Below are 21,395 nucleotides of genomic sequence, written 5' to 3' on the forward strand. Positions count from 1 at the left end.
AAAACAAAAAAAAAAAAAAAAAAGTAATTACGTCATTTTTCTTTAAAATAGTCTATGCTCATTACGTATTCACATTAAACTTTTCTATGGCTTCTTAAATGGATACTATTCAACTGGTTAAAGGAGTATTGCGTGATACTTTCTTAGCTGTATTTGCATGTATGTGCAAATATATATATATACTTAGAACGAGCATATTGATCATTGCTCTAAGAAAGGAACATTTAAGGTGAACAATAAAAATTTATGTTTTACCTAGGTTTTTTATTATTTATTAATATTGTCTAACGCTTAATACACATGTTTATGCCGTTCTAAGCTAACATTTTTAATGCCATTGTTTGTTTTTAAATGTTAAAAATAAATAAATGTGTATACATATGTTAAAATATGTAAAAAATTGGCGCACACACACATTCATTTTTGTTGTAGTAACATTTATTATGCTTCTCTCACAAAACATAGCTTACAAATAAAATGGTTATAAAGCTTAAATTTACTATGTTCGAATTAAGTTAAAATTCCTTATACTATATCTGTTAAAATGTAAAGTGGCCTTTGATGTTTATCGTTATTAATTCATTTTTTTTTTTCATATGTTTAATCTGTTTATATTTATCTACGTTCAATTTGTTTATTTTTGCTTATGTAAAATTTCTTCGCTTTTTCATATGCATAATTTCTTCGCTTTTTCATATGTATAATTTCTTCGCTTTTTCATATGCATAATCTCTTCACTTTTTCATATGTATAATTTCTTCGCTTTTTCATATGCATGATTTCTTCGCTTTTTCATATGCATAATTTCTTCGCTTTTTCATATGCATAATTTCTTCGCTTTTTCATATGCATAATTTCTTCGCTTTTTCATATGCATAATTTCTTCGCTTTTTCATATGCATAATTTTTTCGCTTTATTACATATTCAATTTTTTCATTTTCTTTTTATGATTAATTTTTTTTTTTGAATACACTTTTTTTTTTTTTTTTTTACCTCTCTTTTTTGTTCGAATGTGCATGAATGCGCAACAAAAATTTATTCACATTGAAGCATTTTTCGAAAAAACAATAGCCCTTCTTACTATTTAGTAATGACCATTTTATATATATACATACACATATGTATACATATATAAATATGTATATACATATGTTATCAAATTGAAGTATTTAATGTTTTGACGATTATTTTTATTATCTTTATTGGAACTTAGTTTTAGTTAGAATTATTAGCGTTATTGTGTGATACTTCAATACAATACACATTTTCCATTAATTTTTAGTTTATACCTACATGTAATATATCTTTTTAAAACAGTCCAACATTTTAGAAGCCGAAACTTCAGCGTACTTTTAATTTACAGTTATATTGCAGTTTTTAATAAATTATAATAGTTTTATTAGCTTCAGAAAGTAAAAATTCTATTATATATTACATTTTCCTATTGATAAAACTCATAATAGCTATGTTCAAGGAATTCATAAAATCATAATAACTATTTTAATTACCCGATTTTTCATATAAGCGGATGTGAGTATATTTACATATGTATATATATTATGTACATCCGGCCTACTTTAGCTTAGTAAATCTTCATATTAGGAAGGAGAAAAGGGTCATGAGGAAATATATCAATAATAATAACAAAAAGGAAAAAGAAGAATATTCCCTTCAGAACATACTTATATAACTTTAAAAGACTATAATTACACGGGAAATTTTACAAGAATGTTTATATTTTCATTTTTATAAAGTTGTCTTAGTAATTTTATTCGGAGGTAGTACATAATATATTTAAAACTCCAAAATTACGATTAAAAGAAGTAATTGAAGAAGAGTTGGAGCTATATTTAATTGAATTTTATGTTAAACTTTGCTATGAATACCTAGAAACTGAAATATGGGGTGAGTGAATATTTAAAATTATACACAAACGTACAAACAAAAACTTTGATAGACTCAATAAAGATTGGTGTAAAAAAGGAACCATTAAAATTACCTGATAATTCATAGTATATTTGTTTGAGTTAAAATATTGATGTGAGCATCGTAAAATTTGTTATATATATATATATATATATACATTTATTTAGTTATTTATTTATTTATGTATATGCATATTTGTTATTCTCTTCGTTACAAATTTGACGTAGAAACACACAAGCAATACTATCTGAGAAGGATCAAAAGGATTTATTACAAGCAGCTAATTTTAGTGAAACTGATATAAAAAAAATGTACAAAAGGTTTATAGAACTTGACACAAATAAGAACGGACAGCTAGATCCAAATGAATTATTTGATGTTCCTGAAATAAGTGATGTAAAAAGAAAAGAAAATTATTCTTGGAAATATAAAAAGAACTATTTCATGATTTTGTATAAAAATAATTTTTTTTTATGATTGTATTCTATCAAAGTGTTTCAAGACCAAAAATAATTTTGTTTATAATAATGTAATATTTTTTTTTTCTTTCTTATTCCTCATTTTTTTCTTCCACTTCTTTATCTTCTTCCATATGATGAGTTTATTAATAAATAATTATTTTTACATATATTTTAGAACCCATTAGTAAAACGAGTTATATCAATATTTGATTCAAATTCAGACGGAAAAGTTTCCTTTGTTGAATTTTTAGTTGGCATTAGTATATGATAAAATAACACTTCATTTAATCAATACTATTTTATTATCAAGTTTAAAAATACACTTCTAAATATTTTTAATTTCAAATATTTATATGTTTATTTCACAACGTTATTTTTATATAAACGTCTTTTTTACCACTTTCCTTTTATAGCAAAACTAGCGTCAAGTACTGACGATTTCCAAAAGAAAAAATTTGCCTTTGACATTTATGATATAAACAAAGATGGAATGATTTCCAATGGAGAGTTATTTACCGTTATGAAAATGATGATCGGGAATAATTTAAATGACATACAGGTAGTATCTTTTGTTTGAATGAAAAAAAAAATATATATAAGGAAAAAAAAATTCGAAATGTAAACTGTATTTTATATACAGTAGCTGTTTTAAGCACTATTTTATTTACTCTTCTTAACTTCTCTTAGTTACAGCAGCTAGTTGATCGAACAATTTTGCAAGCAGACAAAGATGGGGATGGGATGATTTCCTTTGAGGAATTTAAAGATGTAATTATTTGCTTTACAGTGCAAGTGTATATTGATGAATAATTTACATAGTATTTTTACCTTTCGTAATATACATATACATACATACATATACATACATATATATATATATATGTGTATACCGGCATGTAAACACATATATACATTTTTTTTATGTAGATGATATCACATATGGATGTTGGAAGTAAATTGAAGCTGGACTTATAAATGTAAAATCCTCCATATCTGGGAAATTACTCTTGCACGTTTATGTGCATCTAATTGTATGTTAATTTACTTATTAACTTACCTATTGACATTATTATCTAATTATGTTTTGATTTATCTGTTTATCCGTATATCAATATAATATGCAGATATATATATATATGAATTTATTTATTGCCTATATTATTCCCCTTTTTTTACTGTTACAACATAAAATTTTATTAATATTGTTTGTTTTTTTTTTTTCCATTTATAATGCTATATATCATCTTATCATTCCATTAACGCACACCCATACACAAATAAAAAAAATATATATATATGTATATGAACTCGAATAACAAATAAAAAAATTGAAAAGGTGTATTTATATATACTATAGTTATTACAATATTTTAATTTTAAATATAAAATTAAAAAGCTAAGAGTTCCCATATTATTTATAAATTCTCCCATTTAGTAGACATCCATATTTTCAATAATAATAAAATTACAACGAATATTAGAAGTATTTATTTCTGTATAAATTTTATAATAGTAGTTAGTAATAAAATAATCGTTAGCATACATACACGTTGTATTATTTTACAAGGGAAAATAATAGACCTTTTTAAAGCTTTTCCCGACCTGTAGAAGTTATGAAAAAAAAAAAAAATTATTAAGATAAACTAACCGGCAAATTTTATATCCATAAAATGATGTTAGACATATCTTTATTTTAACATATGACAAATACACTCATAATGACATTTGTGTACTGTAAGCATACAATAAAACATGTGCAATGAATTATTTTCCTCGTTGAAAAAGTGCAAAAGAACTCCTGACCGAACAATGTTTGATCCTTTATTAAGAAAAAAAAAAAAAATAAAATATACATATATATATATACTGAAGATGAAATGTGAAACTTGAAGTAGATTAAAGCACCATTTTCATTCCTTGTGCGGAAACTTCAATTTTACTGAATTTATTTGCCGTTTCTTTTCTTTATTGTCTTAATTATTATAAGCATTCTTTTGTAATAACATATTATGCACATACAAATGTCCAGTTTTTTTCTTTTGCACGCTCTTTATCATAATTATAATGTTACTTAAATTGCATTGCATCATTAATTTTGTAACATTTATATTTATTTTAATGTTGTAAAGTAAGAATAGAGGTTATTTATTTATTTTACGCTTTTGAAAAAAGATAATTTTGTATATATTTTGAGTGGGGGTAAGATAATATGGAAACTGTTCATTTTATTTTTCTTGTATTGTCCTTTCTTATATGTAAATGCTATTCTCAAAATTATGATAAAGAAAATTTGAAAGTAACAGATAAGAATAAGTGGAAGTACTAAAATATGCATACGTGCAAATGTCCGTACGTCCACGCATATATATATATATATATATATATATATATATATATATATATATATATATATATATATGTGTATATATATGTAGATACTTATAAATACTTGTATTTGAAGCCTTAAATGCTCTTTTTACTCTTGTACATCAGTGATTCATAATTCGTGTGCATATATATATGTACATAATGGCATCAGCTTCTGAAATACGAAAGAGTTTTTCTTCTTTTTAGAAACTAACAGAATACCGTCAACAACACAGGAAAACAGTGGATGGCCGGTTATGCGCTGCGGCGTTTGTGCAAGATGATCAGACATACACAGACTGTACAAAAGCGACGGATCCTAACGGAATAACTGGAAAAGATTGGTGTTATGTAGAAGTCCAGTTAATAGGCAAGGGTAACAGAGATTGGGATTATTGTAAAGGAGTAATTAATTATGATGTTGTAAGGTCAAAAGCTCGAACATTTTTTCAAGCGAAATCAAATGAGTTAAGTAGTGCTGTTACAAAATTAGATGTTGAACACAAGAAATTAGGAGGTATATATGAGAAATATCAAGAAATATGTGGAGCTACATCAGAGTTATTAAAAAAGAAAATTCAAGAAATTAATGACATAGCTAAAATATCGAGTAGAAATATAAATAAGTTATTATTACAAGCATCATCTATTAGTGATACAGAAACCAAAATGTATGAACTAGAAGATGAAGTAGACAAGAATAGAAAAGCATTTCTGGAAAACAAAAAAAATTGTTCTGTATTAAAAGGATATGCTGTTGAAGATAGAGCTGATGGACTAATTGGTAGCTACTATGACAATGCTTATTTTTCAGGATATCCTGTATCAATTAATACTGATAAATATATAAATTATATTTGGGATACAGGTATACCGATAGAAAATATTCCTTATCAACACTTTTCTGTTAGATGGGATGGATATTTAAAAATTCCTCAAACAGGTAACTATATTATAACTATTGAACATGACTGTGGCGTAAGAATATTTTTGGATAATTCTCCAATAATAGTGAGTAATATGCCATATCCAAAAGAAGATGAATCAGAAGAGATGAAACCAATATCTGTTCTTCCTATCGAAAAAATAAATGCTAAGGTACATAAAATTAGTTCAGAAAAATTAGGATTAATTGGAGGAAAGAAATACAAATTTCGTATAGAATATTTTCACTTAAGTAGTATTAAATATGAAAATCCTGACAATGCTCATATTATTATATATTGGAAATCTGATAATATAGTAGAGGAAATTATTCCAACAAATTATTTTTTCCAAGGTAACGTAACCAGCCCATTAAGAATTAGTGAACTAAGAGGTAATGAATATGAAATTATTTTCCTTGAAAATGGGGTGTATGCTTTTATGAATTCATTAGATTTCATAGTTACTGATATCCCTACTATTTATGAAAGATCAAAAGCTATCCGTACTTTGTCTGATCCTAATAAAAATACCATTCGATTCAGAATAAATGCATACAGTACTGCCTACATTGCTATACCAAAGGAAGAAAAGGAAATTCCCCTTAACGATGTATCTAAAAAGAATTTCGTAAATACGAAAGAGACCTTATCCATATATCAAGTACAAGAAGCAAATACTAACGCAACTGAACAAAAAATATATAATGTATTCTCGTCTGAATACTACGAGGGAGAAGTAATAATAAAATTACAGAAACCAACGCCATTTCTTATATTCATGCAACAAAAGGAATTAAGATCTACAGACATTTGTAGAGGATATATACAAGCAGTTTCGCTAACAAATTCAGCTTATTTTAATTCTTGTTATACCTCTTCTTATGAATCCAAAAAATTTGATTGTAATGCTGGTTTTAGTGGAGATAATCATGAAAAGGAATATTCAACATGGAAAACAGCTTCAAATAAATCATTAGGACAATATGTAAGCATCAATTTTAACTACGATATGGATATATATTCATTTACTTTCAAAACGTTAAATTCGACAGAAAATGCAATTACAGAACTATCCTTATATTTTCCTAACACGAAGAATCCTGAAACGTTTACAATATCTTTAGGACATCATCATTACAAGCTGAAGACACCTATAAAAACAAAAACGATAAAAGCTGTTATATCTAAAGTAAATGATCCAAAAAGTCAGAGTGGTGGAAATATTGCTTTTTATGGTATCCCATGTATAGACTCAAAAAATCAGCAAATTAATATAGAAAAAAAAAATCAGTACGAAATTAATATTTTTTTTAGAAGTAAGAATGTTAACATATTAACAAAACCATTAAATTGGCTCATAGATAGTGGAATGAAAAAACAAGTGCATGGAAATTTTAAATACGGCTGGGAAAAATTACCTACATCAATAGAGTCAGAAAATTTAGACAAAAAAGATTTATCACATGCAGGTATATCATTCCTCCCTTTAGAATGTAAAATTAATGAAGCTTGTGATACTTTGAATACTTGGTCAATTGACTTATTACACGAAGGAACGTATTACATATCTATAGAAATCGGCTCCCCATCCGGAAGACAAGAATTAAATTCAATTAAAGTAAATGGTGAAGTATTTATAAATAACATTTTCTTGAAACCTAAGCAGTACACAAAAGTTAGCGCTGAAGTTAATATAACAAAAAATAAAATAGTACAAATTTCTACAAACACGAATACGGTAATCCAATCCGTACAACTTTTATTCCTGCATAATTAATATGCTAATGTTTATAAGTGCTATTGTACAATAGTATATTCTATTTATACAAAAATATACAAAGAAAAACTGTTAGCTGATTTTTATGAATTTGCAATTTTTCCTAAATTGTTAAAAAATTATATGTTCAATTCTTTTACTTTATAATAGTTATTTTTAATATGCAGCACAACCGTTTTTAAAAAAAATTTTTTTACTGTATTTTTTTACATGACTACATTTTGTAGACAGTATGTTTTTTATATTAACGTCGTTTTTATGAACACCCCATTTTTTCCCTATAACGTCTGCCTCACTTATATGGAAAACTAAAAGAAATATGGCAGTTTTCTGCAAAACGGGCTACCACGATTGTATACTTATGTAGATACATATGAACATATAAAACATTCACATTTTGTCTTTTCCATTTCTCTGAAATTTCACGTATAGACATAATTTTAATAATATAACTTCTATAAAACTACACTTTATATGCACATTTCCATGTAAACGAGGTAGTAGTACTGCACATTACATAAATTCATGGAAATATTTTTATTCTTTCTTTTTTTAATCTAGAAGAATATTGATATAGAATATGAACAATATTATAACCGAAATTTCGTTGCATCATTAGCTAGTAAATTAATAACTTCATGAACAAAATATTTAAGTCCCGTAAATAATGTTAAATTTTTTTTTTCTGTCTTCAAATATATACTACTAAATGTTAACCGTTTTTATGCCGTAGCCATAATGAAAAGTATTATTATTATAGTTGTAAAAAAGTGAGATTTTTAACGTACAATATTTTCAATGCTTTAACGCCGAATTAATGTAGGTACAATTAATTTTAGCTTTTTTGCTATCATTATGTCACGCCTTAAATGGTACATGTATACATCACATATATATATATATATATATATTTATTTATTTATGTAATATTATAAAAAATTGTTACACTTTTTTTTTTTTTTATTAAAAAAAAAATACTTCGTAATATATATTCAACGACGGATAAAAGTGTCAATCAATTTGTTTGGAAAATAATACATTTTCAGTACCAATATTTGTTTGCATCTTCATTAATTCGTATAAAAATCTGTGCATATTTTATTTTATATATATATTATTTATTCACATCATATCATGTAAAATTCTGCATCTCACTAAAATTTTAATTCTGCTCGATAAAAAATAAAAAAGTAAAAGAAAAAAATTGTGTTTTACTTTTGTTTTAAAAAGATGTAAAAAAGAAAAAAATATCATTTAAAAATAAATTATTGATAAAATAGTAGGAAAGCATTTTATACTTCTAAAACAGATTGAAAAAAGAAAATTTTTATATTATATGTGCTGTTATTACCTAAAAATGGCTTATTTGGCTCTCTCTATATATAAGATATATACATATATATAATTTAAGATAATGTATCTTCAATCCAACTTTCTCTTTTCTTTTTTTCCTTCACTCCTTTTCAAAAAATGACGAAAAAGGGGTTGTTGAAAAAGTTAAAAAAGTAATAATAAAAATATAAATATAATTAAACGAAATTTAGTTTGTTTGAAGTTGCATGGAAATGGTAAAGAAAAAATGGAAATGAAAGATTTTAATAATTTGAAATTTTATAATTACATTCCTGTGAATAGAGAACTTAAGAAATGTTGTGTGCCATGTCCTGATACAGAAGAATTTGAAGTGAAATTAAATCAAGAATTAGATGAACAATTGAAAAATGCATTCCAGGGTAATATCCTTGATCAAATTAATGCTAGGAATATCAATGTAGATTTGAAAAGAGATTTACAGAAAAAATTAAATATATTATCAAAAAGAACGGATAAAGCGATCATAGAATTAATTAAAAGGAAAATAAATGAAAGTAAAAATAATAAGGAAACGTCCAACGTAAATGACGAACAGGAAAATACGAGTATGACATTAAACTTTGACCGAAAAAATGACCACAACTTGGGTCATCTTCTACATCAGACACTCAATAAGTTAGATGTAATGGACGAATCAGATTAAGGGCATTCTCTTTTTAAGTTTTCACACAGCGCTATTTATTACTATACCATATTCTTCCCTTTTGTTTACGCTCTCGTGTGTACTTTATGTCTTTTTTTATTTTATGTACATATTTTTGATTCATTATTTTTGTACTCTTATATTCCTTCCATTATTTTTACACCTTTTTTTTTTTTTTTTTTGGTGATTCACCATATTATGAAGTTTATTATGATTACATATTAAACGTTGTACACAATTTCTTTACGTTATATTTATAATATGGATAAACTATTTTGCTCTGTATCATATCCTTTTATTTGGTTATTCAAATGAACCTTATTTTATTTATATATAATTTAAAAAAATTTTTGTGCGTTTCTTTATTTCCAGCTGTGAAGCTGAAAAATGGAAATTAATAATCTTTTTGTTTAATAAAAAGAATAAAATTATTTTGCTGAACAGTGGTTTATTACATAAAAAAATGGGAAACATATGTTATATGCTAAAAATTTTAAAAAGTTAACTAGTACAAATCAAAGAAAGCGTCATGCGAAATTCTTTGAGACATTAAAAAAAAAAAGGAAAAAAAAAAAAAAACAAAAAAATAATAAATAAATATTTAATTAATAAAAATTTCACTGAGATATATATGACACTCACACATATATATATACATACACGTGTATATCATTACGTGCATTTTTTATAAACATTCGAATAAATCGTTAATATAATTCAAAAGCCAAAGAGGAAAATAGCATATTTCCTTGTACAGGGTAGAATCAATAATGTGCTCTTTGTTTATGTTATTTATTAGATCATTATATGTTTCGTGCCATATTTCATTTCTACATTTCTGCAGTGTGTTCGAATGTTTTTTATCCCTTATAAGTTTTCTATATGGAGTATATATTTTTTGAGGTTTAATATATTTGGGTATTTTAGATACTAATTCTCCAAGTTTATGTTTATTACTTATTAAAATTGTAGGGCAAAATAAGAAATGTGAGTAGGAACAATCACTGTCTTCACATTTATTTTCTGTGCTAATATAACTTTTTTCCAGAGGATTATTAACAGTTCCTTTATAAGATATATTATCATTTGCCAATTTACAATGATCGGCACAAGAGTTCTGCCCAATGTAATTATTTTGCAGTATATCGGAATTTATAGCTTTCCCGTCATATGGCATGCTATTATTATTACTACTACTATAATAATTATTATTTTTCTGCATATAATTTTCAGAACTGAGCTTATTATCATTCCACTCGGTAGCTATTGCATTGCTATAACAGTTGTACACATTACGAAAATTTCCGTAACTATTATATATTGTTTCATTTTCTGTAGAAGATTTATCTGAATAACTCGACTCCTCAATATTTTGTATAAAATCTTTATCTTTCGTTATATTCATTTCGTTTATATAAGAACACTGATTTATTTTGCATAATTTATTTATTTCTTCCTGCATTATTAAATCTTGTTTGTGTCTTATTATATTACTTTCTTCTGAATAGCTATTTTTTAATCGATAATTAAATGAATTATTTTTGATTAGGTCTTTGTTAATTTTTATTTTATACAAATCCTTATATTCATTCATATAAAGATCATAAAAAATAAAAAATTTTTCCTCCTTGTTTTCATCGGAAGAGGAGCACAAGCTGAAGTCATTTAATTTTCTTTTTTTTCTCTCTCTAAATGTATAATGACCTTGATAAGAAAGCTTTTGCTTTTGAATAAATAAATTTATAAAATTACTTGTATATATATTAATACTTTTTGAAAGGGAAAGGCTCTTTATAAAAACTTCCATTTTATCAATCTCTCTCTTCTCTCGTGTATAGTTCGTTTTTTCTTTATTTGACTTATTTATTAAACAAAATAAATTATATAACAGTTTAATCGAATTTGGTAACTCAAAGGGCATGTAACTATTATAATTGTACATTTTATTAGAATTACTTAATATTGCTAACAGTTCAACTTTTGATTTTGGTTGGATGTTAATTGGGTTATAGCCCACATGAACATGTTCATTTAATATTTCGGAAATTTGAAAATGTTCCAAACGAGGTTTGTTACAATTCTCACAGCACGAATAATTTTCACTCATATCGTTATTATTGTTGTCATTATTATTATTACTATTATGCCTATTATCGTAGTCATTATTATAATCCTTATTATTTTCTAATTCCCCATACTTATTTTCATTTTGCGCTCTTTTGCTTTCATAACAGTCATTTCCGTCAAGGAACTTGTGCGCGTTCTTATGGCATAAATATTTATTTTTAATCAAACTAAAACTTCTAATACTATTTTTGCTATTATTGAAATAATCAACGTCATCAATATCATCACCATGAGTGTAGGCCACATTAACAATCCATGTATTTAGTTCAATAAAAGTACTATGTTCATTGTAATTTAATTTTAATAAAACAAAAGAATTATACCATAACTCTATTTCTAATAGGCACGAATAATTCGTTCTTATTATCCATATGCCTTTATTGCTGTCTACTACTCTTACTGAAGTTTTACATAAACTGTCCAAGGAGACTGTTTTAATATTTTTAATCATTGAACATTTTATTAAAAAAAGTTGTTCCCGGGTGTTGTTTGAGGACTTTTGTTCATTTACGGTTCCATCGTTACCACTTATGGTATTGTAAGGTGTGTAATTCTCTTCGTCCGTATCATTATTATTATTATATTTATTTATTTTTTTTTTGTTATTATCAGTATTGTTACTGTTAACATCTCCTCCATTAGTACCATAAAAATACTTGTCATCTCTATCGTGAGAAACTTTCTTATAACCACTATAATTATTGAGAGTTTCCTTTTTATCAATTAATAAACTACTTCCTTCTTGGTCAAAATGTTTTCCTTGATTTGAATTGTTATTATTGTTATTTAATGAAAATTTAGACGATGGATCCACTTCTGTGTTATTGTTATAACCATCTTTTATTTCCTCTTTAACTTCCCGTAAAGACTCTAGGTCTTTTTTCGAGTTCATAACTGTGATTAGTTCATCACATAGTAAATCAAAATCCATTAGTTGGCATCTAACTACAATAATCAAAGCATTTCTAACAGACAATGGATCAAGAGAAAATTCATTAATAATAATATCTGAAATATCATTGACATTTGAATGTAAACTTAAATTAACTTCTTTTGATAAAGACGATTTTTGATAGTTAATCAAACAGCTATATGAATTTTCATTAGCAAATTTCTTTTTGGAAGGATAATAGCTTGCTGGTACAATATAAAAACTGGAACCCAAACAAAAATGAAAATCAGCCCTTTGCGAATGTTTGATTGAATTTAAATGAAAAAAATCCTCATACGCATTATTCCAGTCTAATAAGACGTCCGTACAAATTCCTACTGGTGGAAATGAACATAAAAAACATAAAGAACCTGTAGGCTTAAAACTAATTGTAGATATAACAAAATCTCTTAAATATCTTCTACCACAAAAATCACATCTTTCTATGAAAATATTTCCATGTATTTCTGAAATTTTCGAAAATTTTGTTCCACATCTATAATGCAAGGAATCTATATTTTGCGTAATTAAGTATTTTATAATATTTCTATTCATTAATTCTTTTATCATGATATGTGTTTTTGTCGGTAAAGCTAAATGAAGATCTATAATTTGTTTTTTCCTATTTCCAAATATTACATAATTTTCATCTGACTTTAAATGGTTAGTTATATTTGTTTTTTCATCAGTAATGGATGAATTATGCATATATACATTTTTATTATCTGATAATGAACTGCTATTCTGAGAATTACTGCTTGAATTTTCCTTCTTAATATATATGTTTCTTTTCTTTGATTGTTTATCTTTGCTATCATTATATGAATAATTTGGATCTAAATAGGGTCTATATGATTTATCTTTTCTGTCCACGTTTTTACTGTTCAGTGCGCTGTCACTGCTATCTCCATTTTCACTCTTGTCTGCATTATTAGCTGAGCTATTATGTGAACAGTCCTCTTCCACATTACTGTAACTCTTTAACGAATTTTTAATATCTATATAGGTATTGTAGTGGTCGGTCATATTTAGATTTGTATTTCTTTTATGATGTTCAAGAGAAGAGTCAGATATGGCTGAGCATCTTTCAATTTTATCGTCTTCACTAAAATTTTCAACTTTTTCTTTTTTAATAACATTAAATTGGGGTTCTGCTTTATTATTTGAGGAATAATATATTGTGGCATAATTTAAATTTTCATATTTTCCCTGCAATGATCCTTTTATCGTCTTGTATGTCTTTATTTTTTCCTCTTCGTTTTCCCTTTGCTTTACCTCTTCCTTTTCCATTTGCTTTACCTCACCCTTTTTCTTTTCCCTTTCGTTTTGTATTCTTCTTTTGTAGTTTATTTCGTTACGGGACTCATTTGTCCATATCCCTGTTGGACCTCTAAAATCCTGTAGCCCAGAACTGGTAGATATACCAGCACCTGAATGCACAACAATGTATTCACTTGTTTTTATTTTTTCTAACAATTCTTTTACTTTGCGTTTTTCTTCTTCGTCATCTTCAAAATATTCTTTTTCACCTAGTGGACCTTTGTTTTCATTTTTAGACAAGCGCAATGCATAATTCATGCAGCTCATTTTACCATAAAAATGAGAAACGAACAAATGAGGTTGTGGTTGAACAGAAGGTTGCTGTACAAGAAAAAGAATAAGAAGGCGTAAAAAAAGAAGACGAAAAAATTATACATATAAAAAAGAGTATGTAATAATTTACATTCCATATGTTACTTATCTTTCCATTTATTTGTAGTACCATTCAATTTTTAAAAGTTTATTATATCATCTGCATATCGTCATCTCTATAAAAATGATCAAACTTTACATGTTCGTTAAAATGTTTTTTCTTTTTTTCCAAAAGTACACATGACTTATGTATCTTTTTTAAAAAATAATTTATTTTTATAAACTAAACTATGAAGTAACATTATATTATTATATTCATTCAATTAAATCATTATCCTTCAAGTGCTGCTTCCCTGTTAAAGTGAGCCTCAATACAATTTTGTGTTCTTTCATATATACTTACAATTCAATGATATTATATCCCTTTTACGTTGTTATGCAGTTATTGTTATTATGGTACTTTTATGCCTATTTATTTATTAATATTATGATACATTTATGCCTATTTATTTATTAATATTATGATACTTTTATGCCTATTTAATTATTAATATTATGATACTTTTATGCCTATTTAATTATGAATAGTATGGTATTTTTACAACTATTCATTAGTTATATACCTTCTTTTAATCTTTCGCTAAATTATATATATTTATATAAAAAGGGACACTAATATAAGCAACTTAGAAATATCACTTGCTATTGGATTTATGTTCCATTTTAATGATTTATCAGAACATCATTACGTAAACAGAAATGTATAAAAGGAAAAAAACATAAAATACAAGTACGCGAAAAACATACGTACAATATATATATATGTATACATGCTCTTATTTATGTAATAAAAAATTTATTTTTTCTTGTTTTGAATTAAATTATAAGTTAAAGCAAAACTGCAATAGCAGTGATTTTTTTCACATATATATATATATACATATATTTATATATAATGTTCAATGAGATATTGACCTGAAGTGTATCTTCAGTATTTAAAGTATGTTAAAGAATAAACAATGGAATAACTCACAAGTTCAATTTTTTTAAATTACATGAACTTAATAGTGAAAAAAAAATAAAGGGTACTTTTACAAAACTGAGGAGAAGGTTCATCTTATTTCCACCTTTCTAAATATGTTAAGTGTTGACGAGAACTCCTTTTTAAGATAATATTTTCCATATTTTAATTTGGTATAATATATAGAGGTTAGCAAAAATTAGTAACTTTTTACAAAATTGTGGATTATATATTTGGATATAATGGAATAATGATGATTTATTTTAAATTAGAATAAAAGGATAAAAAAAACAAAGTGTACATGTAAAACGTAGTAATTTTGTAATAGTTAATAGAATAATCATTTGTTGAATTACATAAAAGCATATAAAAATTAACGCTTTAGGTAGACAATTATTTTTACTTTTTCCTTTTTTTTTAAAATATATAAAATTGCTTAAAGATTTATAAACTACATTTTTTAATTTTAATAATTTATGAATGGTATATATATAGATACCGTGATATTTCACGAAGTGATAAGTACACATATCTGAAAACACATGTAATATTCTACTTAGTAATGTGTTAAGGCAAAATCAAAATAGAATAAGCATATCAGTAAAAAGAAAAACTGTAATAATACATATTAACAAATGGCAATGCTGATTTTTAAAATTTTCAAATGTATTTTATTATTATGTTCATAAAGGTATAATATTTTAATTACACATAAAATTGAAAACTGTTAAAAACAAGTTGAGCTTTGCGGTTGAATAGCTTATTATTATGTTATTCAACAAAATCGAAACTTTTATCCTCTTAGAAAGAAAAGACGAACATATAAAAAATTATGAGAATATTTTACTGTTAATGTGTATATAATATTATAAATATGCGTACATACATATGTGCATGGACATATGATATATATATATAAATTTGTGTGGAAAATGATCTAACGTATCTATTTCATTATTTTTTCCTTTTATTGAATTTATGGTTATACCATCATTCCTTAGATTTATATAATATTCCTTCGCTTCTGTTATATTATCCCTAAATTTCTTGAACCTAATTTAAAAAAAAATTCAACATGATAAAAAAGGTAATGCCCTTTATTAAGTATTCCTAAAAAATAATACTATACTTGCTTATATATAATAATTTATATAAAAAAAAAGTTAGACAATTAGAACATATTATATAAATGCAACCTTGAATGATGAAGAAATTCGTAATCTGGATGCAAGCTATTTTTGTAAACTTTCTTTTTGCATGCTAAAAAAAAAAAAAAAAGTAAACATATGCACAAAAAGGAAAAAAACTGATAGAGCAGAATAGGGAAAAAAAAAAATAAGGTAGAATATAAAATTCTTTTATTTCATATACATAATAAAAGAAAAAATAAAAATTAATACCTGCAATTGGACACTCAATTGTGTCTTTATTTACCCTGAATAAAACATACGAAAAAATTAGTATGTACGTAATATAAGTTTCTTATTTCATTTTGTTTTTTTAACAAATAAGTTTTACATTAGCCGCAGAATAAACGCCTTTTCAAATGTGTGCACGCAGGCTCTCCTATTTTTGCTGAATCTGAAATTATGTGAATTGTATAAAAACACAGTATTAATGAATAATATATAAATATAAATATATATATATATATGATTATCACTTTTCGTGGAATATCGTATTATAAAATATTGTCTGCAGTATTATACATGTTCACCGCTCACACATTGTTCCCGTATTTGAGGTGCAATATTTTTTTTTATTAAATAATTAAATAAAAATAAACAAACATCCAAATATTTTTACCTTTGTGTAACAGGATCTTCAAAAGGCATTTGTGATATTGGGCATTTGGTAGGAAACACTCCGACCTCTTCGTCCACTACTAATTCATCCTCATCGTCATCTTTTTGATTTTTTAAATGGAACTATTAAATGTGAACGGAAAAATACGCATATAAAAAAAGAAAAAAAGTATTATATATAATGTTTTATAAACATAGCATACAAGTGAATGATACTTTATACTTAAATAAACAATGAAATTTCTTTTTACTTCTTTATTTTTTTTTCTGATTTTTTTTTCATGTCAATACTCTTGCTAATCTAGAAATATCCTTTTCATCTGATTGGTTTCCTAATGTGCGCATATAAAAAATTTTTTTATTAACAACATATATGCTAAAATTCTGTATAATGTAATTACCGGGGAAAGGATGATAAAATGATCATCAATATTTGTCTTAATATGTTCATAAAATTGTTAGCTCTGTAAGGTGAATCTCGATATATATACATATGCATACATACAGACACACAGAATATACGTATGTATATTTTCATATATGTTTGTTCTCATATTAATTAGTTCTTCACAAAATATAGAAGTTTAAAATGTGGAATATATTTAACAGAATTGTAAAATATCAGGTTTATGCAATAAAAGAGCGATATCTTTGTTTACCTTGTAACTTTAATTTTACATACTTATTGACTAATTTCAAAAATTTTTCATCAATATTTAGTTCTTCTGATATGCAATATAAAATATAAAGGTAATTTAAAATTTTCATGATAATAAGGTTTATAATAAGGAAGGAAATGAGAAGGAAACATAGACAAGAAAATCAAAAGAAAAGTGAAGGATAGATGATTTTTTCTCTCTTCGAAAATGCGTTTACCTGAACCTGGATGAATATTGAAATATTCCATATGTGTAATATTAAAATACATCAAGTGATATAAAATTTTAAAATTATTAATAAAATGAAAACAAACTTATATATCATTTTTATTTGGTTGTTTATTTAGGCAAACTTACGAAAATATTTAATTGAAAACAATATATTATACAATATTTTTTGCAAATGATTGTGATATTTTTGAATTTCGTGAGAAGGTGTGTATTCTTTGTCATATTTATCTAAACTATCCCAAATGTCTGTAAAATATGGGCTCTATAACCAGATAATGAAAAATTATATTTAACCAGTATATAAAATTTAAAGAAGGGTATACAAAATTTTATTTTATTATTTTTTTTTTATAAAACTACATAATCCTCATCTGGCAGTTCATCTTCAGTGTTTCTTTGTGCCTAAAACAGATATTTTACATTCCATAGGACATGAAAGGGATGATGATTTTTTAACTAATACTTTTGAAGTACTTACATAATTTTCTTATTTTTTCCTTCTTTTTTTTATAGACATACCTTCTTAGATGAATTATCTTCTTCATGCATTACGGTTTAAATTGTTTTGAAGTAATATTCCTAATACTGAAATATTGCTTATTATATATTAACTGTCGAAATAAAATTTAATTTCAGTATAAATAAAATTTTTCTCCCTTTTACTATTAAGGGTTTAGATTACTAAAATTATTAACATTCAATATATTTGAAAGAATCAAAACTTTGATATCTCAAAAATTGTTTAAAATTTTATTCATCGAAAATGATTTTTTTTTATATATATTTTTCACAAATTTTGTTTTTGCATTAACAAAGTGGATGATAATTTTACTGTTGATACTTATATATGAAATGTGAATACTACACACGGTTATTTCAATGTGAGAAAATGACTTTTAATTTCTGTCGATAGTGTTACATGTTTTACATGAATATATGCGTATTTTTTTTATTTTTTTTTTTTTTTGTGCACCATACTGATCATTTGTTTGAACATTTTTAATTTACATTTATTCATATACTCATATATATATTTGTGCATTTACCTAATTAAATCTTTTTATACGAACGTTTAAACACAAATAAAAAAATATCTGAAATAAATGTGTTGTTTTTCATTTTTAATTTGACAAACAAAAACTGATGAGTAAAAAAAATTGTCATTATACCGTATACATATATAGGTATGCACATTATTATGCAATATTATAAACATGTCATATATTTCCTTTTTAAGGAATATGTTTATTTATCAGTATACGGAAGATGATACTGTTATCTTTGAAGCAAAATTGGGAAAATATTAAGAATAATTATATAGATTTTATGTGAGATAAGGATTCTTTTTATATTCTTGTTTTACATTAACAGATAAACTTAACACAACAATTAATTTACAGTTGTAATGCTTACGTAGAATTTTCATTTCCTCTTTAAAAAAGTTAACAAAATTTTAATTAAAAAAATGCAAGAACTGTAGAGTGGGAGAAGAAAATTGAAAAATAACAACTCCATTAAGGGCAATTTTTAAAATAGGTCGATTTTGTTTATAGATTTGCACACATATATATTCATTAAATTAACATTAAGATATGCCTCTATGAAAGGATGAAATAAAGCAAGCAGGTGGTATAATATATACGATTTAATGGTCATAGTTATATATATTATGACAGCTTCGAATAATAATTTAAAAAAGACAGCTTGTAATAAATTCACATTTAGCACACAAAAATATTTTTTTTATTCGGTCTTTATTACAACAATATGTTCCATTTTTTGCAATTTTTCAATCGATTTTTTGCTTTGCCATCGACTTTCAATTTTTAAATTAATGTAGCTCAAAAAAAAAAATTATATGTTCCTATCTCAACACAAATTGAAACAACTAAATTTTGATAAATTACACTTTTGTTATATCATGAAAAGTTTTTAGAATACTATATATTTTCACAGTTAAACCTTTGAATTCTCTTTTTTTTTTTTCACATTCATACAAAACAGGAATTTATGGGAAGTCAATTATTTTATATAAAAATTTGTTCATATTTTCAAAAAAATAAAAATTTTCTTGAATCTTTTGCACATATTCTTATTTAAAATATTTCTATTTCTTATTTTTTTTTTAATGTACGTTATGCAAAAGGGTATAAGTGATTATTTTTTTTCCATTTTAACCACATATTTATGAAGAAAGAAAAATACGCCTTTAAAAGAACAACCGTTCTTCTTCATTCTCTTCAAGCTATGTGAAAGACATTTAGGCATGTTGTATAAATGTATGTTAAAAAATTAAATGTATAATATTATATAAAATGAATCTTTTCTTATATATTAAGTTATCTCATATGTCCTTTGCATATATGCATAGGTATATATATATATATATCTATATATAAACAAATGATATGTTTCCGCCTTACTTTATAAACAATAGAAATGTTTTATATTTTGAATAATGAAAAGGAATAGAAGGGAAAAAGATGATGAAAGTATTTTTAAATTTCAAAAAGTATAATTTTATGTGGTTTCATTATTATAATACCATTTGCATGTTAAGAAACTATTTCAATAACTTGACAAATTATTTGACAAATTGTTATTTATTAAGAAAAATAAAAGGAACAAAATTAGAAAGTGTTCATGAAGAAAGAAAAATGCATTGTTTTTTTTTTTTAATATATACAGTATACTTTATGCTTTGCATAATGTGTTAAAAATAGGAAAAAAATAAAAATATATTCTTTTTTTAAATGTTCCATATTTTATTCAAATGTGATAAATAAAAATAGCACATCTTATTTTTAAATATATGAAGTGCTAAGTAAATATTCAGTTATATTTGTATATACATATATATATATAATACATGTGCATAAATGAATGAATACGTATAAATATTTTCAGGGTGAACAAATATGTTTACTTTTTATTGAGTTTATGCATATATGTGTATATATATAACGTACGTACATGCATAAATGAAGATTTATATATATGTACGTACATTAGTTTTTAAAAACATTCCTTTTCCTTGAACTGCACGTTTTTTAACATTTATTTCTTTATTTTTAATGTTATATTTTTTTTTCGGAAAGATACTGTTGCTCAATTTTCCACATTTATTTCTTTTAAATAATTAAATAGAGGTGCCATAATCTGTGAAAAATACATACATAATAAAATTTACATTCAACCATTGCGTCGTTTGAATATCTACGTTTTCACGCCTTAATTATTTTTCTTAGGTTGTAGTTTGTGTATTATTTTTATTCAAAAATGCATAATATTACAGCTATAACGTGCACGAAACTTCTATGTATGCTTTATTATTCTATTATAATATTTTTTAAAGTATGCAAATATATATTTATGCATACAATATATATTGTTTACAATTGTCATTTTAGCAATTTATAAATAAATTATAAATAAAAAAAAGTACTTGTGAACAAAAATGGTGCATATCATTTTATTTATTCAATATTATAAAGAAATTTTAATAAAATCTATT

The 21,395-nt window shown here is 24.7% G+C and overlaps 3 protein-coding genes across 3 annotated transcripts; 1 reads left to right on the top strand and 2 right to left on the bottom strand.

Annotated features, from left to right (window-relative positions):
* Positions 1 to 1,901: 1,901 nt before the first annotated feature.
* Positions 1,902 to 9,475, top strand: MKS88_004569 (pre-mRNA-splicing factor CWF18; the record flags this gene model as incomplete). The annotated part of the gene is made up of 10 exons (XM_067217755.1): positions 1,902 to 1,906; positions 2,155 to 2,323; positions 2,564 to 2,648; positions 2,802 to 2,947; positions 3,076 to 3,156; positions 3,316 to 3,340; positions 3,827 to 3,921; positions 4,963 to 7,419; positions 8,020 to 8,080; positions 9,003 to 9,475. 10 exons carry the CDS (start codon positions 1,902 to 1,904, stop codon positions 9,473 to 9,475), a joined length of 3,597 nt encoding a protein of 1,198 aa, XP_067072152.1.
* A 685-nt stretch (positions 9,476 to 10,160) lies between these two features.
* On the bottom strand, positions 10,161 to 14,111 carry MKS88_004570 (transcriptional regulatory protein sir2b; the record flags this gene model as incomplete). The annotated part of the gene is made up of 1 exon (XM_067217756.1): positions 10,161 to 14,111. The coding sequence occupies one exon, from the start codon at positions 14,109 to 14,111 to the stop codon at positions 10,161 to 10,163; it is 3,951 nt and encodes a 1,316-aa protein (XP_067072153.1).
* Positions 14,112 to 15,957: 1,846 nt separating this feature from the next.
* On the bottom strand, positions 15,958 to 18,430 carry MKS88_004571 (E3 SUMO-protein ligase NSE2; the record flags this gene model as incomplete). Its single annotated transcript, XM_067217757.1, has 11 exons — positions 15,958 to 15,986; positions 16,175 to 16,239; positions 16,383 to 16,446; positions 16,587 to 16,621; positions 16,705 to 16,767; positions 16,993 to 17,114; positions 17,283 to 17,323; positions 17,651 to 17,716; positions 18,008 to 18,143; positions 18,242 to 18,283; positions 18,401 to 18,430. 11 exons carry the CDS (start codon positions 18,428 to 18,430, stop codon positions 15,958 to 15,960), a joined length of 693 nt encoding a protein of 230 aa, XP_067072154.1.
* Between the last annotated feature and the right edge of the window lie 2,965 nt (positions 18,431 to 21,395).

Source organism: Plasmodium brasilianum, chromosome 12 (genome assembly GCF_023973825.1).
Source record: "Plasmodium brasilianum strain Bolivian I chromosome 12, whole genome shotgun sequence".
Classification (NCBI taxonomy): Eukaryota; Apicomplexa; class Aconoidasida; order Haemosporida; family Plasmodiidae; genus Plasmodium; species Plasmodium brasilianum.